The following is a 26,125-nucleotide window of genomic DNA, read 5'->3' as shown; positions in this document are numbered from 1 at the left end:
AACATATCCCTAGCTTGGTGCGACATACCTTGATTCAATAGCACTGTCCTTTACTGAGCCTTCCATATACATAACACTCACTCATTATCTCTCAATACTATGTACTCATTTACACCTTTTCACTTCTGTTCTTGCCCTTTCTGTTCAAAACTATTCCTAGTATAGTAGGGTTGCTGAAAGAATTTAAACCTGAGAAAAACTGTATTGCATATTCCTGTGAGGATATGTTTTTGGGGTTTTTTTGTGAAATTGGAATACCTTAGTGTCTTTCACAGCTGTTGTGGAAACAACATTTATTTTACAAGTGAGAAAACTCTGACCATTTTATCAGTGAGAATTACAACATATGATCTTCCTCATGAGTGGAATGGCTATCGCATTCCTTTTAGTCCTTCTGTCCTCTGTTTTTTGCATGTTGTATATCATCGTTTTATAGCATGAAAGGGCATTCAGCATTGCATCTGTATTAACACTCTGGGGAATAATCCACATCATTCTATCCTGCTATCCTTTTTTCAGCATTGCATCTGTATTAACACTCTGGGGAATGATCCACATCATTCTATCCTTTATTTATAGCCTTTTAAATTTTGTCAAATATTTGTTCACTTACCTTTTTAGAAGCTATTATCGGTTCTGTTTCCACTATTTTGTGCCCTAATAAACCCTTGTTTGAACATTTCTCATAATCTCTACTTATTCCTTTTTCTTTTAAAGCTATTAAATTTATTATTCGCTGGGTATCAGAGACTGTTCCTCCAGATTATTTTAACCGCTTGACATTATGAACAGTTTTCTGCTCTAGTGGAAAATATCCCATTTTTTCTGGACTTTCTTTAACTGAATCCTCTCATCCCCGCGATCATCACAGTGAGTCTGTCCTGCACCTTCTCTAAGGTTTTGTAATGTTTGTTCTAATGCAAGGCACCCAACACTTGAGCATATATTCTCCTGCAGCCGAATCAATGATTTTTACTGGTCTAGCGTTTCCTCTTCGCTTTTGCCATAAGTTTCCCCAATTATAAAAGCTAGACTCCCTTTTACAGTTTTATCAATTTGTCATCACATTTGTAAAGATTTGTGTAGCTGAACCAAGAGAGTGCCAGTTGTGGCACCCTCACGTCTGTGTCAGCAGGTTGTGGGTTCAAGCCCCACTCTGGGACTTGAGCACACGATCAAGGCTTGCAGGTCAGTGCAGCACTGAGGGAGTTGTGGCCTTTTATTGTGATGTGAAGTGAAACCCCAATGGGCTGTTTCAGTGATTTTAAAAGATCAATTGACACTATTCACAGAACACCAGAATGTTCTCTTGGTGGCCTGGCTAATGTTCCTCCATCGAGCAACATTACCAAATATAATTCAACTGACCATCTATCTCGTTGCTATTTGTGGGACCCCACAGTGTTCAAATTGGCCTCTCTTCACAAAGTAACTCACAAGAGAAGAAACATAATGGGGTTTGTAACTATAATATAAAGGGCTTTATAAACACTGGAAAATGATCTGTGTAATTGTAGTGTAACATAACAGCAATGTGTAACAATTTAATAAATGTGCAAAATATGATGGGCAGGAATGAGCTGTAAATGTGTTTAATCCAGTCAGGTGCTCAAACAGGATTGAGCTGTGAATTTCAGGATCTAGATCAGGACTGAACTGTGAACATGTACATTATATTGTCCTGACTAATAATAAGTTAGTTTCTTTGTGGGGCCATTCTGATGCTGGTTTCTTTGAATGGGGTGGTTGGGGAATCGATATTGCTGGGTGAGTTGGGGAACTGCAGGAGTGTGTGCTCAGTGTCTGGGCTGGTTGGCCAATTGATTTCCTAAATCCCAATCCAGCTGACTGTTGCTCGGGGACTGTCTCTTTATTTTTAAGAGCAGTGCTCAGGAAATCACCTCCAAGCAGGTAGGGAGATATTTACAAACAAAACCTTGTCTGTGAGCGTTAGTCTTAGTTTGATGATCTCTCCTTTTACCTCCCGGTTTGAGACTCTTCCATTTATAGGAATTGGAGGTCCAGGTGACTATGCATAAACAAAATCTTAGTTTCAGATTTAATTATTTTATTCATTTTGATCTGCAGAGAAGAAAACATTTTTTTGATTTTAATTGGGAAATTATATCAGTAAATCAACTGATGTGAAGAGCATTGGGACATAGTGTCTGATTTATAGCTTTGTTTGATTTTCAGGTTGGATTCTTTCCCAGCGAGTGTGTGGAGCTCATTAATGATAAAGTTCCTCATTCTGTGACTAGCGCAATGCCAAAGCCAGGTACAGTAATCCTTTATCCTGCACCTACTGTGCAGATGGCCTCGAACTGGTTTTGATTAATGTGGCCATCAGAATCTCTAAGTGCTCATACATGATTTCCACAGAAAGGTGTAAATAGTAGTAACAGCTGACAGTGGGCATCTCACTCTGAGGTGTTAATATGCATAACATATTTCACAATTGTATTTTTGCATAAAAATGCCATAACCTTACACAGCCATTTAAGTATAGCATTTGTTGGGACAAACCTATTTAACTCTGGAGTTTCTGGATTTTTATTTATGTATCAAACTGTGTAACAGATACATCTGGGAGAAGAATCCACATGCTGCATCTCAGTGTGCCTTTACACTAGGTTGGAGGAGCTGAGCCCTTTGTAACCTCTGAAGACTGACTGAACAATGTGCAAATTGTAAAATCTGCAAAATCGTAGTGATGAATAAATACAGCCCACTGCACATGAGAGCATCCAACACAAGTCACTCACTGCACCAGAGTGTTCCAGCTAAACTCAGGGTTTCAAAGAGCTGCTGATTCTCAAGCTGTCCTTCTCTTTAGAGCTTATTGTTGATAGGTGCTGGTATTCTCACTTTCCTGGTACATTGCCTGTGATTCCATTGTATTGCTGAAGCTTGGAGCAGAGGCAGGTCAAGAACCGGGAGCTTCATAAATAGAGCCTGGGGATCTAAGCACGGCCTTTCCTACCTGGGCCGGAGCAGAGGCAGGTTGGGAACTGGGAGCATTTCAGCTTCTGAAGAAACTGAGTGGGGAAAAGCAACTGTGACATCCCAGGAAGCCAGCAAGTTGTTTGGCCATTAAGTGCTTGGTGTGAGGAACAGTGTGTCAAAAGCTAGCTTAGGACACAGGAGTTAAGGTAGATCTATAAATAACGAAGTAAAACTTTAAAATAAAATAATTAAAATAAAGACTGAGATAGATTTTTAATCAGTAAGGAAATCAAGGGTTATGTGGAAAAGGCAGGAACATTGAGTTGAGGATCTTCAGATCAACTGTGATCTCTTTGAATGGCGGAGCAAACTCGACGGGCCGAATAGCCTTCTTCTCCTACGTCTTATGGTCTTAAAATAATTAAAATAAATAGCTCAAACACATAGCTGTATAATTAAGAAACATATAACTTTTAGTTGTAATTGTGGGTGATAACATTTAATAAACACAATTATGTGTAGTATATATAGGGATTATTCCAAATTAATTAAGAAAATAATTACAATAGTAAATTAGAATAAATCAGTAAATAAACACTGAAGTAAACACTATATAAAGTTTATGCTATGTCAATGCGGTTCAGCCAAGTGGAATGTACATCCTGCGGTATGTGGGAAGTCAAGGCACAGTGCGCTTGATGATTACATCTGCAGGAAGTGTTGCCAGCTGCAGAAACTTGATCTCCGAGTTATGGAGCTTGAGCTGCAGCTGGAATCAGTGTGGTGCATCCACAAGGCTGAGGATTACGTGGATAGCATGTTTAAAGAGGTGATCACGCTGCAGCTAAGAAATACACAGGCAGTGAGGGAATGGGTGACCACCAAACTATCTAAGAGAAACAGGTAGGTAGTGCAAGAATCCCCCGAGGCTTTCTCGCTCTCTAAACGCTTTTCCATTTTGGATACTGGTGAGCAAGATGGCTCCACAGAGGACTGTAGCGAGAGCCAGGTTTGTGGTACCACGGGTAACTCGGCTGCACAGGAGGAGAGGAGGAGGAGTGGAGGTGCAATAGTTGTAGGAGATTCCATAGTTAGGGGAGCAGACAGGTGTTTCTGTGGTCGTAGATGTAAATCCAGGATGGTATGTCGCCTCCCTGGTGCCAGAGTCAAGGATGTCACAGAGGGGCTATAGGACATTGTTTTGGGGGAGGGCGAACGGCCAGAAGTCATGATCCACATTGGGACGAATGACATAGGTAGGAAAAGGGATGAGCTGCTGGAAGCAGATTTTAGGGAGTTAGGGAGGAACTTAAAAAGTAGGACCTCAAGAGCAGTAATCTCAGGATTACTTCTAGTGCCACCTGCTAGTGAGCATAAGAATAGGAAGATTGAGCAGTTCAACACATGGCTGGAGAAATGAAGTAGAAGGGGGAGACTTCGTGATGTACCAATTGATAACGAGGATAAATCGGAGAGTAGTAACAAGGTAAATAGAATACTTGGGGACAAAAAGAGAACGTGCTGGAAGAACTCAGCATCACGACTTCCCAATGTCTGGTTTTCTCTTCTATACTCTGAATTTCCCCTCAGGTTCCCAACTCCTGCTAATCTAGTTCAAACCCACCCCAACAGCACGAGCAAACCTCCCCGTGAGGACATTCGTCCCAGGCCTGTTAAGGTGTAACCCATCCTTCTTGTACAGGTCCTACCTGCCCCAGAAATCTAAAGCCTCCCCCTTCTACTTCATTTCTCCAGCCATGTCTAACAACATCTGTGGAGAGAAAAAACAGAGGTAACATTTCAAGTCCATATGACTCCTCAGAGCTAAAGAGAAGTACAAATGTGATGAAATTTATACTGTTTAAGTGGGGTGGAGCAGGTGAAGCTGGATAGAAGGTCAGTGATAGGTGGGGACAAAGGAGAGGTTGACAAAGATGTCATGAACAAAAGTACAAATGGGGTGTTAATGGTAGTGGTAAGGGCTGAAGGAGGTGCTGATAGTGGCATTAAGGTTAGAAAGTAGAATGTGATAATAGCAGGACAAGGGTAAGCACCGTGAAAAGAACAACATGAACAAGTAACAGATGGTCCTTGTGGGGGTAGAGTGGTGGGGAAAAAGATCGAAAATAGGATAAAAGGTGGGGATTAAACAATGAATAAAAATGAAAGTAAATAGAAATGTGGATAAAAATAAAAAAAGTAAATATTAAAAAAGGGAGTAAAACACTTACTTATTTTCATTTTTATTTATTCATTCTTTTATCCCCACCTTTTATCCTATTTTCTATCTTTTCTCCCCATCCCCACAAGGGCCATCTGTCATTTATTCATGTTGTTCTTTTCACAGTGCTTACCCTTGTCCTCCTGTCATCACATTCTGCTTTTTACCTTAATGCCACTATCAGCACCTCCGTTAGTCCTTACCACTACCATTAACACCCCCTTTGTCCTTTTGCTCATGACATCTTTGTCAATCTCTCCTTTGCTCCCACCTATCGCTGGCCTTCTATCCAACTTCCCCTGCTCCACCCCCTTTAAACAGTATTAATTTCACCACATTTTTACTTCTCTTTAGCTCTGAAGAAGAGTCATACAGATTTGAAATGTTAGTTCTGTTTTTCTCTCTATAGATGCTATTAGACCTGCTGAGTTTTACCAGCATTTTCTGTTTTTGTTTCAGATTTCCAGCATCCACACTATTTTGCTTTTATCTTAGAATACTTGGAGAGTTTGATAGAATTAGAGTAGGCCAGAGTAAGTCATGAGATGGGGCCAAAGGGGGAACGTAAAAAAGCCTAAATCAGGGCTAATGTATGTGAATGCACGGAGTGCGGGTTAATGAGATTGTGAACTGCAGGCACAAGTGGAATTATGATATTATTGCTATAACAGAGACTCAAAGAAGGCCAGGAATGGGTGTTAAATATTCCTGGGTACAAGGTGTTTAGGAGAGACAGGAAAGGAAGCAAAGGGGGTGGGGGAGGGGTGTGCCAGTGTTGATTAAAGATGGCATTACAGCACTGGAGAGAGAAGATGTTCCAGAGAGGTCAAGGATGGAAGCTCTCTGGTTAGAAGTAAGGAATGAAAAAGGTGCAATTGCCTTGATCGGCATAGTATATCGACCACCAACTAGTGAAAGGGATGTGGAGAAACACATCTGCAAAGAAATTGCGGAGAGGTGCAGGAATTACAGAGTAACCATAAGGTGGGACTTCAATTATCCAAATATAGACTGGGATAGGATTAGTAACAAAGGGAAATGAGGGGCGAGAGTTCCTGGAATGTGTTGAAGATAATTTTCTGCAGCAGTATGTTTCCAGTCCAACGAGAGGGCATGCATTTTTGGACCTGGTTCTGGGGAACGATTTGCCTCAAGTGGATCAGATATCAGTGGGAGAGCCTCTATGGGACAGTGACCATTGTGTCATAAAGTTTAGGTCAATCATAGGAAAGGACAGGGAACAATCCAGAGCAGGGATAATTAATTGGGAGAAAGCCAACGTCGATGGGATGAAAATGCATTTGAGCCGAGTGAGTTGAAATCAAATGTTGGCAGAAAAGATGGTGGCTGAACAAAGAAAAAGTATTGCTGGCAATGTCAAAGTATATTCCCTTGAAGGGGAAGGGTAGGACAAATAAATCCAGAGCGCCCTAGATGATGAAAGAGAGAGAGAGAGGTAAAGACGAAAAGGAAGCAATGCCCGTACGACAGATGTCAGGTAGAAAATACAATGGAGAATCAGGCGGAATATAGAAGGAACAGAGGAGAAGTGAAGAAACTAATGAGAAAAGCCAGGAGAGAGCATGAAGTAAGGTGGAAAAAGAAAGAATAGGGCCGATTAGGGACAAAAAAGGGGAGTTACATGTGGAGGCTAGAGAAATAGTGCAGGTATTGAACAAGTACTTTGCATCTGTCTTTACAAAGGAAGAGGATCCTACCCAGGCCAAGGTGAGAAAGGAGGTAACTGGAGGTAACCAGAAGAACTAACAGTTGAGAGGAAGAAGGTATTGGAAAGGTTATCTTTACTTAAAATAGAAGGTACCAGAACCGGATGAGATGCATCCAAAGGTACTGAGAGAAATGAGAGTGGAAATTGCAGAGGCATTAGAGATAATCTTTCAGTCTTCCTTTGACACAGGGGAGGTGCCAGAGGACTGGAGAACTGTGAATGTTACACCCTTGTTCAAAAAGGGGTGCAAGGATAAAGCTGGCAACTACAGACCAGTCAATCTGACTTCAGTGGTAGGGAAACTTCTGGAAACTATTATTACGATTTATTAACCAATAAGTGTTTCATTTTTCTGAAGTTTGGTTAATATCAACATGATCAACCGCCTTCTGCCATACAATTGTCGCCACATTACTGCCTCCACTAGCCAAATCATTACCCAGAATCAAATCCACCCCTTCAATTGGTGATTTCAGAATAATTCCCACTGTAACAATTCCATTTATAAAGTGACTTTGCACGTTAATTTTACACAAAGAAAGGTTTATAAATTTCATTAAATCGCTTATTAGTACTTTTTCCTTTATAAAACTACCTGGAATACAAATTGTATCATCAGCCACCATCAATGATTGAACTGCCCCGTACCTTAAAATTTGAATCTGTTTACTTATTTTGTTGGAGGAGTAAGGGAATACTTCTCCCTTCGAAACAAAACATCCAGACCCTCTGTTAGCCTGACTTCCTTCACCAGTAATCAAAGAAGAATTCCCTGGATTATACCGAGCCATATCCTCCTTTCCTCTATGTTCTGAGGGAATATGTTGCACCTGTACTACTGGCACAGTTTTCACAACCATTTCCTTTTAAGATGCTACCTTCCCTGAGGATTCCCTAAGTGTTCCCACCACTGCAATAGGTCTACTATTTAATCTCCAGCAATCTGCCCTGATATGTACCACCTTGTTACAGAGAAAGTATTTAGGCTTTTGAATGTCACCGCTATCGTCAGTACCTTCCTTCCTAGTCTGAGGAGAATTTTCCTGAGAATTCCTAACTGTCCCTTCTCTTCCCTGGCTATTTGCCTTCCTTTCACCTTCCCATATTCTACCCTCCTCGGGTTTATGGGGATTACAGAAAAAGGGTTTAGGTTTATGGACCAGTTCATAATCGTCAGCCATCCCTGCTGCCTGTCTAGCTGTTTTATCCCTCTGATCTTCAACTATAAGAGGAAGTGAATCTTTAAATTCCTCCAAGAGAATTATTTCCCTAAGAGCTTCATATGTTGTCTCTACCTTTAATGGCCTTATGCAATGGTCAAAACTACTTTGCTTTATCCTCTCAAACTCAATATCAGTCTGCCCAGGCCGTTTTCTTATATTCCAAAATTTCTGCCTGTGTGCCTCAGGGACTAACTGGTATGCGCTCAGAATACCCGTTTTTACTGCATCATAATCTACCGATATCTCTTCTGAAAGTGAAGCGTAAACCTCATGAGCTTTAGTTACCAACCTAGACTGTAAAAGTAATGTCCAGATTTCTTTCAGCCACTTCATTTGCCTAGTCACCTTCTCCACCGAAATAAAGAATGCCTCTATATCCCTTTCCTCAAATTTTGGGAGAGCCTGCACAGACATAAACATCTCACCACTAGGTTTTGGGTTGAAGGTTTTTTCATCATCAGAACTTTCTTCAGCACCTGAGATCTCTTTTTTAAATTCCAGCTTTTTAATCCAGTGTTCCCTTTCTCGTTCCTTCACCCTTTCCTCCATTGCAAACTTCTCCCTCTGGAGGTCAAGTTTTCGCATTTCCACTTGTCTTTGAAATACTCTCATTTTCCTTTCTCTTTTTCAGTTCCCTTTGCCTCTTGCTTTCTCAATTCCAATTCCAATTCTTTTTCTTTCGCCTCTGATTCAAGTTTTTCCGTTCTTTTTCACGTTCAAGTTGTTTGATTTGTAACTGTATCATAGCTAACTCAATTGACTCACACCATGGAGAACATGGTCTCTCTCTTATCCCTTCCAGTTTCAAATGCAGTGCTAATATCCCAACTATTTCTGCTTTCCTTGCCCCTTCAGGTAATTCTAACTCCAGCTTACCTGCCAATTACTCTTGGTTAATTTCTGTAAACCGGTTAGAGTTACATTTTCCATCTGTGGAAAAGCCTTAGCCTTACCTCCAAAGCCATTTTGAATTCCAACCTGTATAATACCTCACAGCAACTCCAATTCCTATGCCCACTACCTCCTTACCTCACTCATTTTATAAGGATTCACAGATCCCACCAATGTTCAAGGATTTCCAATCTCACTTTACATTGGTAATCCAGAACTAATTTTTATTCCGAGTCCGATCATCTGCTGTCTGCGTTTCAAATCCCGCAAGAGTCCCCACTTTGTTACAATCCCCAGCTGAGGTTACCCCTGATCCTAGAGTGGAATCCAGCTTGATAGATCCTAACTTTTATTTGTTTGTTCAGATATATGGAGAGGGGCTACTGAACAAAGTCACAGAAGTCAGCTGATTATGAAACATTTATTAAGCAAGAAAAGATGAACTATATTACAATATTCCTTCACCCACAACTACCTTTACAGATATACAGATTTGTAAGGATAACAAGTTACAAAAGCTATCTTATACTCTAATGTACACAGCAAGTACACAGCCCATGTATCAATAGGTATCCTGTGGTCAGACACACTCTGAAACCAAGTGACAGATGCCATCTCAACCAGATGCTATGGATCTCCCCGCAACTGCCCCCCACCGCCACCCCCCCCAACCCCCTCCCCGACCCCCTCCCCTGACGCTTGTCACACCGTGAGCCAACCAGTCTTACTGCACTTAGAACTTCACACATGGGTTTCCAATCTCCATTCTCCAAGGACTTGCTTTGGAATCTTCTCCCAAATCAACTCATTCTCTCAGCCACCTTCCGCAAGGGTTCACCTCCAGGGTTTCGAACTCTCCTTCTGATGTTCCTCTCCCCTGGGTCACCACATGCATTCAAACCACCTTCACGCACTCCCTCTCACCGACTCAGCCATCAACGTTATACCACTGCTTCACTTGTCCATAGCAAGAGTTTATAGACCTTTATTTGTCTCTTTGGACCTTCTTGTTTCTTGCAAGCTGCTCTTGCTTTAAATCTGCTTTTGTCTCTAAACCTGAAGCTTGGAGCTTTTCTCTCTGCCCTTCACTCTTAACTTAATTAAGAGGATCTTTTCCAGGTTCCTGTCTTTCCTTTGACTAGAAGATCTTCTTGAGACTTTCTCTTGTTCCACTCCCCTGCATCTTTGGGGTTTTCCTTAGCTTGGGATTGGCTATCTGTCCCTTCTAGGTGGCTTCTGTCCAAATCAGCTGAACTCCCACAGCTTCCAAAACAAACTGCTGTTTCTAGCTTTTATGCGTGTGTTGTGTCAGTGGGAGGGACCTGCATCTCTGGGCCCCTATTGCTGGGCAACAGCCCAATTCTTCTAACCTCGTGTTGGTTAATTTCTTAAGTCACAAATTTTCATTTGAAATGAAAACAAGCACCTTTTTAAAGTGAAGCTAAAACTCAATTTGACCTTTCTTAACACAGGTACAGAAATTAAAATCAAACTTAAACTTTAAAGCTAAAAATCATTCCTAACACCCAAAAAATACAAATATAACTTAATTAAGCTAAGTTTATTTCCTAACAGTATACTACAGGATAAAATCAATACTCACTTAAACAAGTGCAGGATAATTAGGGAAAACCAGCATAGATTCATTAAGGGAAAGTCATGTTTAACTATCATATAAAGATGCTGTGATACTGTGAATGAAGGCTTCATTCCATCAAATTACTGATGCTCAGAGAAACCGGAGCTATAGCTTTTTGACTTCATCGCCAGTCCTTGTAACTCATAGGTAGTTTAACAGTGAATAAAATGAAACAAATGTCACCACCCAATAATTTTACTAAGCACACAGAGAATTACTTCTTTTATGATGCTTGTTTCTCAATTAAGCTAAAGTCCATCTCACATGCCAGCTCACCACTCAGGGCCAACTAGTGATCAGCCAGCCTAAAATAACAGCCAATAGCATAATAGCTGAGTAGATAGTGAACTTGGCAAATGGGGAGATGTGACTTGAGTTTGATGACCCAACTGTGCTCTATACTGGAGTTTGTACAGCACTTGTGTTGGAGCGAAGTCTGCCCTGTTTGTGTGTTGGAGCGAAGTCTGCCCTGTTTGTGTGTTGGAGCGAAGTCTGCCCTGTTTGTGTGTTGGAGCGAAGTCTGCCCTGTTTGTGTGTTGGAGCGAAGTCTGCCCTGTTTGTGTGCTGGAGTGAAGTCTGCCCTGTTTGTGTGTTGGAGCGAAGTCTGCCCTGTTTGTGTGTTGGAGCGAAGTCTGCCCTGTTTGTGTGTTGGAGCGAAGCCTGCTCTGTTTGTGTGTTGGAGTGAAGCCTGCCCTGTTTGTGTGCCGGAGTGAAGCCTGCCCTGTTTGTGTGCCGGAGTGAAGCCTGCCCTGTTTGTGTGCCGGAGTGAAGCCTGCCCTGTTTGTGTGCCGGAGTGAAGCCTGCCCTGTTTGTGTGCCGGAGTGAAGCCTGCCCTGTTTGTGTGCCGGAGTGAAGCCTGCCCTGTTTGTGTGCCGGAATGAAGCCTGCCCTGTTTGTGTGCCGGAGTGAAGCCTGCCCTGTTTGTGTGCCGGAGTGAAGCCTGCCCTGTTTGTGTGCCGGAGTGAAGCCTGCCCTGTTTGTGTGCCGGAGTGAAGCCTGCCCTGTTTATGTGCCAGAGTGAAGCCTGCCCTGTTTGTGTGTCGGAGTGAAGTCTGCCATGAAATTTGACATTCTCTGGTAACTGGTAGGTGAAGAAATCTCAAACTGAAACTTAGTTTAACATTTTGTATTTAACTTGGAACTTTTAAAACTAAAGGAATCGGCACAATAGTTAATAGGGTCATCCTGTCAGTGGCAGTGAGCAATTAACAATTGCACAACTGTTGATGATTGACTGAAATAGGGGCTAACTATTGTGAGCAGGAAGCTAACCCAGCACTTGGATGCGGCTCAAAAACAAGTAAACAGTATCTCTGACAGTGTAACAGAATACACCATAAGCAGTATAAAAATTGGTAATTTGTTGCAGCAGGGGGAAGGAGGTGTTGCTTTTTGCCTCCAACACTTGTGAGGATTAGAGAGAGCAGTAAGTATTTAACATTTTGTTGAGTATTTTAATGTTTAATGCTATTTAGTTAGAAAGTGAAAAAAAACTTGCCACAAAATAAATAGTAGATATAAATAATCTAGACTAAGATATGGCAGGGCAGGTTATGTGTCTGGAGTGCAGTATGTGGGTGATTCTGAATGATGAGACTGTCCAAACTGAACATGCTTCCAGTAGATGCCTCCATCTCGAATCTCTCCAACTCAGAGTCATTGAGATAGATTGAGAATTAGAAGTGCTCTGACACATAAGGGAGTAGAAGTATCTGGATAGTTTGCCACAGACTTCGCTCACACCTTGTGGATAGGTGCAGGATCAGAATGGGATGACCAAAAGTGTGCAGAGTAAAGGGAACCTAGGGAAACATAGAAAATAGGAGCAGGAGTAGGCCATTCGGCCCTTCAAGCCGGCTCCACCATTCATTATGATCATGGCTGATCATCCAACTCAATATCCTGCTCCCGCTTTCTCCCCATATCCTTTGATCCCGTTCACCCCAAGAGCTATATCTAACTCCTTCTTCAAAACATACAATGTTCTGGCCTCAACTACTTTCAGAGGTAGCAAATTCCACAGGCTCACCACTCTCTGGGTGAAGAAATTTCTCCTCATCTTAGTGAAATGAGGTGAGATAGAGAACGAGGATCCCCAGAAACTGCTCCTCCCCAACAGGTAAAATTGCTTATTACCTTTGAGGATAAGGATAAAGATTGTCAGAAGGGCAGCTAGGATGCAAATATGGCCCCTTTGAGCAGGGTGCTGTGCAAATTGAGGAGGAGGAAGTGAAGGAGAAGATAATGTGGCAGTTATAGGGATTCAATAATTAGGGCAACAACTAACACCCTTTATAAGCAGAATCAAGAGTTAAGTTTTTCTTTGAAAAAAATATACTTTCTTCATAAAATACCTGAAAGAACATTGCAAAACAATTCAAAATGGTCATTGCAGAAAGTGCAGTGATATTCAAATTTTCTGCACTCTGAGGTGCTTCAACCAGATGTGATACATGTAATATTTGCTGGATACATTCAGTGTGAGTCATACAGCTCCATGGGTTCTATATAGTTTCCAGCCACTCTGTGCACTCTGCCTGAAAGACATTAGACAGCGACCTTTTCCCATTGCACCTCTGCAGCGGCTGCCCCAAGCTTTAGTGCATCCCTCAGCACGTAGTCTTGGACCTTAGAATGTGCCGGTCTGCAGCACTCGGTTTGGACAACTCTTTGCACTAGAAGACCGGCAAGTTTCGGGCAGACCAAAGAGCATCTTTCACAGAGTTGATGATGCTCCTTGACTGTCTGGTTCTAGGATGATTGACATCTCTAACTGACTTGAAATGATATTAGAGAGGGAGGGGGAAGGATCCAATCATTTTAATCCTTGTGGCAACCAGCAACATAGGTAAGAGTAGACAAGAAGTTTGAATACAAGAAACCAGGATCTGAAGGATTATAATCTCTGTTCTATCACCTGAGCCATGAGAAAATGAATATACAGATAAACAGATTTGGGAGGTAAACACATGGTTGAAGAAATGATGTAGGAAGTAGCTGTGAAGTGGTAGATTGAATAAATAGAGATTAGTCAAGTATATAGCAAAAGCAGAGTTGTTTTAATGGTGGATTTTAACTTTCATGTAGCTTGGGATAAGCAGATCACATGTCAGGTAGGTAGTGAATTTCTTTAGTGTGTTCAGGATAGCTTTCTCCAACAACATGTGCTAGAACCAGCAAGGCGGCGCAGCATATTAGGTTTAGAAATTAGTAATAAACCAGATTTAGTTAACTGTGTGTGAACATTTATCTAATAGTGATCCTAATATGATAAATGTCAATGTAGTGTTTGGAACTGAGAAACTTGAAACAGCCACTGAGATTCCAGGTTTAGGTAAGGTTAACCGCAATGCAGTGAGACAGAGGCTGTCCATAGTAAACTGGAAAAATTTACTAATAGATAAAATGACAGAAGATCAGTGGGGGATGTTCACAGAAAATAATTTAAAATGATACAGAACTAGTTTATACCCCTAAGGGACTCGAGCTCTATTTTTCAAAAACAGTAGCCATGGAATAACTAAGAGGTATTTGCACTTCTCTAATTCTGGTCTCTTGAGCATCCCTGGCTTTAATTGCTCATCCATTTGTTGCCATCAAATTTCAGGTCAATACCTTCTGGGTCTTAAGTCTGGATTTTCCCTCCCTAAACTTCACCTTTTTTTCCTTTTTTAAGATGCTCCTTAAAAGCTCCCTCTTTGGCCAAGCTTTTGTCCGTCTTCCCCAATATGTGGCTTAGTCATATCTTATTTTATAATGTCCGTGTGAAACACCTGGTGACGTTTATTACGTTAAAGGCACAATATAAATACAAGTTGTTGTTGACATAAGAGACAACATAAAACTAAATGAAAAAGCATGCAAAAATGCACAGATCCCAGTGAATAGGGGGATACAAAGAGCTGTAAAGGGTAACAAAACAATTGCAGAAAGGGAGTATGAAAATAACCTTTTTTATTCATTCATGGGATGTGGATGTTGCTGGCTAGGCCAGTAGTTATTGCCCACCCCTAATTGTCCTTGAGAACGTGGTGGTGAGCTGCCTTCTTTAACCACTGCAGTCCATGTGGTGTAGGTACACCCACAGTGCTGTTAGAGAGAGAGTTCAAAGATTTTGACCCAGCGACAGTTAAGGAATGGCGATATGTTTCCAAGTCAGGATGGTGAGTGGCTTGGGAGAGGAACTTCCAGGTGGTGGTGTTCCCATGTGTCATCTGCCCTTGTCCTTCTAGATAGTTGTGGTTGTGGGTTTGGAAGGTGCTGTCAAAGGAGCCTTGGTGAGTTCCTGCAGTGTGTCTTGTAGGTGGTACACACTGCTACCACTGTGCGTTGGAGATGGAGGGAGTGAATTTTGCAGGTGGCGTATGGGGTCCCAATCAAGCGGGCTGCTTTGTCCTAGATGGTGTTGAGTTTCGAGCGTTGTTGGAGCTGCAATCATCCAGGCAAGTAGAGAGGCCACAACTTGCAAAAGATATCAAAATCAGCGCAACATTCACAAATATATTAGGGAAAAGGGGGTGGTCAGGAGGAATGTGGGCCCCTTTAAAACTGATACGGTAATACTTTCAATTAAAATAAGGAAATGCTGATATGTTGAACAGTATTTACAGTAAATGCTGGACATCCCAAGAAAACTAGTATTGAACCATGGTCAAGGTCTCAGCAAAATTAATGTAATCGAATTATAATACACTAACAAGTGACAAATCCCCAGGACCAGATGGATTCAATCCCAGAATTTTAATGGAAGTAGGTGAGAACATTGCAGATGTCCCAGCTATAATTTTCCAATATAAATACAGGAAATGCTGGAAATACTAAACATCTGTCGAAAGAGGAACAGAGTTAATATTTTAGGTCAGTGATGCTTCTTCCGAACTGAAATTACTTCAAGATATAATGTCTTTAAGCAAGGCGGGTGGGGGTGGGGTGGGGGGGGGGGGGGGGTGTTGTGGAGTGGAGGGGAGGGGAGGAAAGAACAAAAGGGAAGGTCTGATAGAGTGGAAAGCAGAAGAGATTAAATGACCAAAGGGATATTGGTGCAAGGCAAAAAGATGGTAATGGGGCAAGTAAGGAAATGAAAGCATCTATCGGAAGTGTAAATATGAAGAGTAGAAACGTCATCAACAGCTGCCATCCAAAAAAAATGACGGTGGTTATGATCTGAAATTTTGAACTCAGTGTTGACACTGAAAGGCTGTAAGGTGCTTTAGTTGAAAGATGAGGTGCTGTTCCTCAAACTTATTTGCCACATCATTGCAGTAGTTGGTAGCTGAGGTCAGAACAAGAGTGAAGTGGAGAATTAAAATAGCAGGCACTCAGAAGCTCAAGGTAGCCCTCAAATGAACAGAGGTATTCTGCAAAGCAACTACCCAGCCAACATTTGTTCTCCCCAAAGTAGAAGAGATTGCATCATGAGCAGTGAATACTGTATTCTAAAGTGAAATTTCAGATCATAACCTCTGCTCATATTTCTTTTGGAATACAGTCTATCATGTGCTTTTATTGGAGTATATTCTGCCCTATGCTTGTATTGGAGCATAGTGTGCCTTGTGTTTTTGTTGGCGTATAATCAGACCTGTGCTTATGTTGGGAGTATAAGCAATCAGCGTGGTTTCTGTGTGGAACAAGTCCCTGGTATATTGCATACCTGGTCCAAATATGATACATTATTCAAGCCGAACAGTGTAAAGAAAGACAGTATTGGTGATACGTTAATGACACTGGTTTTTAAATGAAATTCAAACCAGATTGTTTGTTTGAGTAGAAATCAAAATAAAATCAGCAAATTATGGAAATGCAGATCAGGTCAGACTACATCTTACAGAGAAGTGACAGACACATGTTTTGCACCTTAGTGCTTTGTTAGCATCTTATTTTCATTAAGGTGTGAGAGCTCTGTGTGAATCTTCTATCAGGTGGAGTTGAATCATCTGAGGTCATGAGAGGCTATACCGCCACTTAGAAAGCAATGGATTAATCAGGGATAGTCAGCATGGTTTTGTTAGGGGAAGGTCATGTCTTATTAATTTAACCAAATTTTTTGAGGAAGTAACAAGGAGGATGGATGAGGGTAGTGCAGCTGATGTTGTCTACATGGATTTTAAAAGGCATTTGACAAGGTCCCACATGGCAGACTGGTCAGAAAAGTAAAAGTCCACAGGATACAGGGGAATGTGGTGAGTTGGCTTCAAAATTGGCTCAGTGACAGGAAACAAAGGGTTATGGGCAATGGATGCTTTTGCGAATGGAAAGCTGTTTCCAGTGGCTTTCCTAAGGGCTTGGTGTTGGGTTCCTTGCTCTTTGTTATATATATTGATGCCTTGGACTTAAATGTGGGGAGGTATGATTGGGAAATTTGCAGATAACACAAAAGTTGGCAGTGTAATTGAATAGAAGAGGATAGCTATTGTCTCCAGAATTATATCAGTGGTTTGGTTGAGTGGGCAGAAAAGTGGCTAATGGAATTCAATCCAGAAATGAGTGAGATAATGCATTTGGGCAGGGCAAACAAAGCTAGGGAATACACAATAAATGGGAGGATATTGAGAGAGGTAGATGAAGTGAGATACCAGAAATACAGTTCTCTGAAGGTGGCAGGACAGGTGGGTAAGGTGGTACAGAAAGCATATGGAATGATTTGCTTTAATGAACGAGGCATTGAGTACAAAAGCAAGGATGTAATGCTGGAACTGTATAAAACGCTGGTTAGTCCACAGCTGGAATTATGTGTGCAGTTCTAGTTACCACATTGCAGGAAGGACATATTGCTCTAGAGTACAGAGGAGAATTACAAGAATGTTGCCAGGATTTGAAAATTGCTGCTATGAGGCAAGATTGGATAGGCTAGTCTTGTTTTCCTTGGAACTGAAAAGGCATAGGGGTGACTTGATTAAGGTGTACAAAATTATGAGGGGCCTAGATGGGATAGACAGGAAAGACCTGTTTTCCCCTAGCAAAAAGGTTAAATACCAGGTGCGTGGTAGAAGGATTAGAGGGGACATGAGGAAAAATCTCTTCACCCAGCACCACTACAACACCTACAACCAGTCTCCATGTCCTCTACATCCTATGGCATTGTTATGTTCATGTAATACCACAGCACCCCTTGTGTTATGTACCATATAGTGAATGCAATGCACATCATCGTGTTGTCATCAAAGAAAATTGGAGGAAAAAGGGAGCGATAAAGAGATGTAATACACATGTTTCCCAATCCCCTCAATGAGTGGAACTGGGCTCAGTCTGCGATGCTGTGAAGAATGTCTGACTCCGTTGCATAAAAAGCAAGACTGTTTTGAATTAAGTGACTAGACTCATATAATTGGGATGCAGGATCTAATCCTTTGACCTGATCTATTTTTTGATTTGCATGCAGATTTAGAGATGAAAAGTACAAAGCCAAGTATTGCATGTGTTGCCGTCCCTCTGGTGTAATCCTGACCATGCTCAGGTAGACATGATCGTGGGAGTAACACCACATTCTGTGTCTTAAAACAATGCACATTGTTAGTTTAGTGTTAACTGTTGCATTCTCATCTGTGCTAACACTAATTCTCGGACACTGGTACTATGGCATGACATAGTGTTAGCAGCGCACAGCACAGAGTAGCTGGAGGTGAAACCAATTACAATGGAAACGTCTTACCATCAGAAAATAGATGTAAGAATAGTAGATGAGCTGGCAGCTATATGTAACATGAGCCTAACTCGGAGACCTTTGTCTCGGCTGTTTTTAGAGGCTAACGTAGCTGAAAATGACTAACTTGTGAAGAGTGTGGAATTTGATGATGGGGGTGAGATGGACAAATGGGTGGTCTGATATGGGTGTGAGAAACAAATTTACAAAGCCTGTGGAAAAGATTAAAGGTATCAAGGTTTTGATCATTCTTGTGCATCCACAGTGCTGGCAGGAATTTGTAACATTGGATTATTTTTAGTTTTTATGTTGGACTGTATCTTCACTTCTGATATTTTAACATCTATAAAGAGTTTCCTTCCTCCAGCAGAGGACTACAGACCATTTAAACCAACAGTGTTTGGACTGTGACTCCGGGGCTAATTTTCACCCATTTTTGAGTTGGAGTTAGGCAGTAGCAGTCTGAAAATCAGGGTACACAATTTACTGCCTTATTCTCCCTGACATCCACCCCACCACAAATTTTGTGCACGCTAGAAGAAGGGTGGGAGCTTACTTTAGTGGGACCATGTTGTTCACCATTTAGATAAATAATTTTGACTAGAATATCAAAATTTTCTGGACAACATCAAATTGCTGGATATAGTTAATGCTGAGGCAGACCGACAAAATACACGGAGATATTAACAAACTGTTGTGTGAGTAGGAAATGAGTTTCCATGTACATAATTGTGAGGTGCTTCATTTTGGTAGAAGGAATAAGGCAGCCATCTACTCCTTGGAAAATAAGTGTCTTAAGTAAGATAAAGGTGCAAAAGGATCTATGTGAATTATTCACAAAGCATTAAAAGTACCTGTGCAGCCATATAATATCCAAACGAAGCACTGGGGTTCATTCCGGCAGAAATAGAACTAAAAACAGAAAAGTTATGTTGGACTTTGGAATACTATGCACAGTTCTGGTCTCCATATTACAAAAAGGGTATAGAAGCTCTGGGCACAGAGCACAAAAAGAGTACAAGGGTGATGCCAGAGCTGAAACTGTCAGGAGGGATTGAACAGGTTGGGGCTAGTTTTTCTAACAAAGAGAAGACTGAGGGTGATTTGATAGAGATCTTCAAAACTTTGAAGGGGTTTGATTGGCTATATCTAGAGAAGATGTTTGCACTTGTCAGGAGTTCAACATTAGGGTTCATCTATATAAGGGTGGTCACCAATAAATCCAATAGAGAGTTCAGGAGAAACTTTTTTACTGAGAGAGTGAGGATGTGGAACTTGCTACCACTGGAGTAAAGGGGAAGCCATTCATGAACATGAAGAAAGAAGTAGAATGGTATGTTGATAGGGTGAGATGAAGTAAAGTAGGGTGCTTTGTGGGCCATAAATGGTGGCATAGGCCTGTTGGGCTGAATGGCCTGTTTCTGTGCTGTAAATACTGTTGCAAAAAATGAATGGAGGTGAATTTGGAAATATCTGTTTGGAAAAACCTGCTAGAAAGGTATGTCTGGATTTCTCAAGGAGTTAAAGAAACTCATGGTTGTGAATCATTCTGAGAAATGTTAAGAATGTGTAGGAGTGACAGCACATCCTGTAGCACAAACATATCTCTGAGCGGAGAACCAGCAGCAGCTACCACACGCAGCATGCTGAGACATGAGCATCTCCCAGGTGAATCTCTGCGGTGATAGATTGTCATTTCTACACTAAGGCAGGCTGTAGAAAGAATGGGCTTCAATAATATTGAGGAGGTGGTTTGGGGAGTCGCCCATTCATTCTGATATCCTAAGTGATAAATAGTTTAATAATTCTGTGACGGTGCAGTCTAGCTCCCTATTTTCCATACAGTCTCACTTCCAGTTTCAGATCTTTTAACTGAGTTGTCTGGGTGGCTGCCCACCAGTCTGACCAGCACCAGTCTGAAAGCATCTGACGAGAGTCACGTCCTGTCATGACATTGACACATGGGTAGCATGGACAGGTTTGTCAACACCTGAGGCTGTTGTGATTCACAGTGAAATCAGTCACTCTGATGTGAGATCTGGTGTGGAATCACAATTAGTTTCTGCTCTGGCCCTGTTCTAACAACTTGATTAACCCTGCCTGATTCACTTACAGAATGTCAAGTGGGGAAATTGAGTGATTTCCACTGATGATGCTGCTGTGATTTGTTTTGATGTCCTCTGGCAGTAAAGACAGGTTTGGAATTTTTGAAGAACCCTGGTAATGTCTAGTCTAATGATCTTGGTTCATGTTAGGAGTCAGTGTGTAAATGCACTTGAAGTTACTGGAGATAACTTTTCTACGGCGCCATAGCTTTCTCCAGGGAGCCATTTTGTCAAAGAAATGATGCATCACTCCATTTCCTCCCCACTCCTTGCACTCTGAGTTTTTCCCCCTTGATTTCCTGCCTTCCCTCCATGCTGTCCCATCTCTCCTCACTTCCCGCACAATCCGATTTCCACCACCCCCTCTTCCCCACACTGCCTGATATTTTTTTCTCCCTCCCCCCACCCTCCCTACATCTTTCCACTGCCCACCCTGCCTGATTTCCCTTTGGCAGTACTCGTTCCTCTCCTTCCGCCTGCACTATTCACTTCTTTCCTGAACTGTAAGGGAAGAGCAAAAATGACTGTTCAAATTATTTTCTCAAAAACTTGGCAAAATCCCAGGGAAGTGAACTAGTTGCTTATTTGAACCAGGGTTCAAAATACATGGGGGCATGTGTAAGTTCACCCTCAAAATCCCCAAAGTGACCTGGAAAATTCCATCGTGGTGGCGTGGTGGGGGTCCACCAATGAAAGAAAAGTCATGGGAGATACAGAATCTGTGAGAAGTTACTCCCCCAATCTAGCTCCTATCTCTCCTGATCTTGCTGCTCCTCCTCCAGAGAGAGAATCTGAGATTCCAGTGAAAAACTGGAACTGTTTAGGGAAAAAAGATTCGCAACCCAGGGTCCGGAAGGACCAGAGAGAAACAGAGCGCAATCAAGAAAGTAACAAAACACAAATGAACAGCTCAGTCCACTGTTACAATGATTCTGCCTCTCACTCCCTCAGACAGTAACCAGCCCTTTCATATTTCCTGTGGGTGGCTCTGAAAAGAGCCTTTGGTTATTAGATTAACATTTTGTTCATTCTGTGCCAGTGGCACTCGCAGTCAGAGAGGAGACCTGGACTGGAACCCTTACTCTCGTTCTGACTCCCAATCTATCCCAAGGGCAGGATTTCCCGAGCTCCACAGTGATCCCCCACCTCTATCTAAACTCACCTCTCAGTCCTGACTCCCCCCAAGTCCCAAGCAAAGGGAACGTTAGTGAGAGCGATTGCAACAGCTTTGCAAAGAGGGAGTCAATCATCACAAGCCCAGTAGCCTACAGCAACTTTACACCCCAGTAGAACTCATACTTCCAGTAAGTGTAGCTAGCATTATCAGTCTTCAGAGTGAGCCACTTTTAGAAGAAATCCCCATTCTTTTACATTTTGTGTGGTAACCTTTGATGTGGCACCTTATCGAATGCCTTTTGAAAACCTAGTACACCACAACTACGACTTCCCCTTTATCCAAGTTGCTTGTTACTTCCTCAAAGAACTCTAATAATTTAGTCAGACATGATTTTCCTTTCAAAAAACAATGTTGACTCTGCCTGATTGTATTGCATTTTACTAAGTGCCATGCTATAAACTCCTTAACAATAGATCCTAACATTTTCCTTATGACAGATGTTAGGCACTATCTCTGCAGCCACTTTTAAGACCCCTTATGAAAGAAACTAGAACTAGGGGATGCAGTTTAAAAATAAGGGTCTCCCACTTAAGACAGAGATGAGGATAATTTTTTTTCTCTCCCAGAAGGTCGTTAGTCTGTGGAATTCTCTTCTCCAGAAAGCAGTGGAGGCTAAGTCATTGAATATTTTTAAGATTGCGTTAGATAGATTCTTGATTGACAGGGGCGTCAAAGGATATAAGGGGATAGACAGGAAAGTAGAGTTGAGGCCACGATCAAATCAGCTATGACCTTATCAAAAGGCAGAGCAGATTCGACGGGCTGAATGTTCTGCTTCTCCCAATTCATGTTTGTGATTTCCTTCAGGTCTGAAATACCCTGCTCTTGTATTACTGTTTCTGTTGAGACCCTACGATAAAGTCCATCAGGTCCTGGGGACTTTGCCAGCCTTTGGCTGTAATAGTTTTCTCAGTTCCCTTTCCCTGGTGATTCTAATTGTTTTAAGTCCGTCCCCATCGCCCCACCTCCCCACTACCCAACCTTCCTTTCATCTCTTGGTTTGCAAGTATTTCTAGGATGTTTGTTTAGTCTTCTACAGTGAAGACAGACTTTTTTAGTCATACTTTGCTGGTTTTTAAATTCTGTCCCATCTTCTGACCTGCCACTAATCATCACAGAATTGTACACTTTTTCTTTCAATTTGATACTATATTTAACTTCATTGGTTAGCCATAGATGATGCATCTTTCTCCTCAAGCCTTTTTTAATGCAATGTACCTTTCCTGAGTGTTATGAAATATCTCCTTAAATGTGTGCCACTGCATTTCTTGCTGACTGAACTGGTAACCTAATTTCCTAGTTCACTTTAGTCAGTTCTGTTTTCATACCCTTGTAATTGCCTTTATTTAAGTTTAAAACACTAGACTCACTCTTCTCACCCTCAAAGGGAATGCAAAATTCAGTCATGTTATGATCACTTCTACCTAGGGGCTTCTTTACTGTGAGTCATTAATTTGTCATGTCTCATTACATACCACCAGCTTTGGAATAGTTTTCTCACTATTGGCTCTAGAACGTGCTGCTCCAAGAAATTGCCCTGAATACACTCTATCACTCTATGACCTCATCTTCCAGGTTACCCTTACCGATCTGATTCGTCCAAACTATATGTGGATTAAAATCATTCATGATTATTATGATATCTTTCTTACAAGCCCCCATATTTCTTCCTGCATCATTGTTACTGTTAGGAGACCTATAAACTACTCCCATAATTTATTTCTTACATTTGCTGTTTCTTATCTCTGCCCAAACTGATTCTACATCTTGATCTTTAGAACTAAGGTCATCTCTCACTATTGTACTATGTCATCCTTAATTAAGGAACAACTTCTCCACCTTTTCCTTGCTTCCTGTCCTTCCAAAATGTCAAGCGCCCTTGAATATTCAGCACCTGGCATTGGTCACCTTGCAGCCAGGTCTATATAATGGCTCTGAAGAAGTGTCATACAGACTTGAAATGTTAACTCTGTTTCTGCTACCAGATCAGCTGAGTTTTTGCTCTTTTTATTTCAGATTTCCAGTATCCGCAATATTTTGTCCCATCTCCGTAATGGCAATCAGGTCATACATATGTATTTCTTTTTGAGCTGACAATTCATCTGATTTGTTATGAAATTGATGGAGGGCCTTCAGTTCTAAAGCCCCTTCTGGCTGCATATCTGTCCTCTTGGCATACAGGAACTGACCCTTATATTCTATATTGCTGCAATGAACATTTTGCACCATTCCGGTCCTAACTGCAGTTAGCAACATAGCATTCTGCACAAATCTGCTGGTGATCACAAATTGTGTGTGTAATAACAATTTGGTTACAGGTTGAATTTCAGATCTGAAAGTTTGTGAATCCAGATAACTGCATAAAACTGCTCGCATTTACTGAAGACTCAGAGTAGCGTGCAAACACTGCCTTAGAACTCAGTTGTTGCATTTCACAATGTGGAACAGAGCTATACAGACTGGTTTGATCTGAGGTTTGATTTTCACTCTGTCCCATGGTAGTTTAACTCAGCCAGATTAGTGCTGGGGGCAGTACAGTGAGCTGTTGATGCTCTAGGTGGAAAGGGAATAAATCTTCCAAGATCTCTTTTCCCTGCTCACTACCCAATGTCCCTGCTGAAAAAATGTCGACTCGTCCAGGTGTGATGAATCCATTATTGAATAATCTGCTGACACTCACTGAGCTCACACATTGAGCTTGGCTACTTTGGTGAGGTATTGGAATGTGGTTAGCACCGCACGCCAGTATAAATAAATATCCATAAAGTCATTGCAACACAGAAAGAGATCAGTCCATGCTGGCTCTCTGTAGAGCACTTTAGTTAGCCCCATTCTATCCCCATAGCCCTTAAACTTTACTTCTCATAAGTGCACATTCAATTTTTTTATTGATATCTTTGACCGTCTCTGCTTCCACCATGCTTGTAAGCAGCAAGTTCCAGGTCATTAACACTCACTGCATAAAAAGTTCTTCCTTAAATTGCCCCAGCATCTCACAAACCTTAAATCTGTGTGTGTCCCTTAGTCCTTGTACCATCAGCTATTAGGAACAGCGTTTCTGTGTCTACCACATATAAATCTGTTTTCATTTTGTACACTTCTGACAAACTCTCCATCAACCTCATTTGCTGCAAGGAGAACAATCCCTGCTTCTGCAACCGAACATTGTAGCTAAAATCCCTCATCCCTGGAACCATTCTGGTAAATCTCCTCTGCACCCTCTCAAGGAACCTCACATCCTTCCTGAAGCATGATAACCAGAACTGGACGTAATCTATAGTTGTGGCTGAGTCAGAGCTTTATAAAATTTCAACATAACTTCCTTGTTTTTGTACTTGATACCTTGATTTATGAAGCCCAAGATCCCATGTGATTTACAAACTGCTTTTCAATTTGTCCTGCCAAAGATATATGCTCACTCACCCCCAAGTCCCTATGTCCCTGCACACTCTTTAGAAATGCGCCGTTAAGTCTATATTGCCTCTTTCTAGCCTTGAGCCAAAATGCTTCATTCTCACGCTCCTCTCTATTAAGCCAGTATTTTTATCCAAGCTGACATTGGCCATCCTATTCCGTGAGCCTCAATTTTGTTAAGCAGCCATTTACGTGGTTCTATGTCAAATGCATTCTTAAAATCCATATAGACACAACTATTGCATTTTCTTCATCAACCTTCTCTGTTATTTCATCAAAAAATTCAATGAGGTTAATCAAGCATGATCGGCTTTTTACAAATCCATGCTGGCTCTCCTTAATGACCATCTCCAAATGCCTGTTGATTTTTATTTTCCTGATTATTGTTTCTAAAACCTTACCCACCACTAATATTAAACTGACTGACCTGTCGTTACTAAGAATGTCCTACACCCTTTCTTAAACAAGGTTGTCACATTTACCACTTTCCAAACCTCTGGCACCTCACCCTATATCCAGAGAAGTTTGGAAGAATATGGCAAGCCTTTTTGTTATGTCTTATTTCCACTCATTCACTTGAGCTTCATAAATAGACCACCTCTCCATTTCCCTTCGCAACTTGGGATTCAAGATATCCAGACCAGGCAAGTTATTTCCTCCAAACACAGTCAGCCTTTCCAGTGCAGCTGCCTATCAATTTCCACCCCATCCACTAACTCCACCAATATTTTGTCAGCATCTTCTTCCTTCGTAAACACCAATTCAGAGTACTCATTAGGTATTCTAGTCTTGCCCTGTGCTTCTAAGCATATATCACCTTTGTTCCTAATGTGACCCACTCCACCTGCTTGCTATTTACGTGCTCATAGAAGATTTTTGGGTTCTCTCTTACGTTAACTGCCATCCTATTCTCATTCTCTCTCTTTGCCAGTCTGAATTTCCTCTTCACTCCCCCTTTCAATGTATTACGTTTGGCCAGATTCTGCCTTGAAGAATTTACCTGACATGCATCAGACATCCTCTTTTTTTTAATTTCTTCATATTCTTTATCTCCCTCGTTATCCAAGGAGAAGCTGAGGTTCTCCTTAGAGAAGAGAAGGTTGAGAGGAGATTTATAGAGGCGTTCAAAATCACAGGTGGT

At 41.5% G+C, this 26,125-nt stretch overlaps 1 protein-coding gene across 6 annotated transcripts in view; it reads left to right on the top strand.

Moving 5' to 3' along the window:
• The window catches only part of LOC121269532 (rho GTPase-activating protein 32-like), a 524,870-nt gene that overhangs the window by 391,507 nt on the left and 107,238 nt on the right, over positions 1–26,125 (top strand). For all 6 annotated transcript variants that reach the window (XM_041174188.1, XM_041174184.1, XM_041174187.1 and 3 more), the window contains one exon: positions 2,197–2,278. In XM_041174188.1, coding sequence (XP_041030122.1) covers positions 2,197–2,278 — 82 coding nt within the window. The remainder of the gene's footprint in view (positions 1–2,196; positions 2,279–26,125) is intronic.

Source organism: Carcharodon carcharias, chromosome 25, assembly GCF_017639515.1.
Source record: "Carcharodon carcharias isolate sCarCar2 chromosome 25, sCarCar2.pri, whole genome shotgun sequence".
Lineage (NCBI taxonomy): Eukaryota > Metazoa > Chordata > Chondrichthyes > Lamniformes > Lamnidae > Carcharodon > Carcharodon carcharias.
Note: the sequence above shows the minus strand (reverse complement) of the source record. Positions and strands in the feature narration are given on the sequence as shown.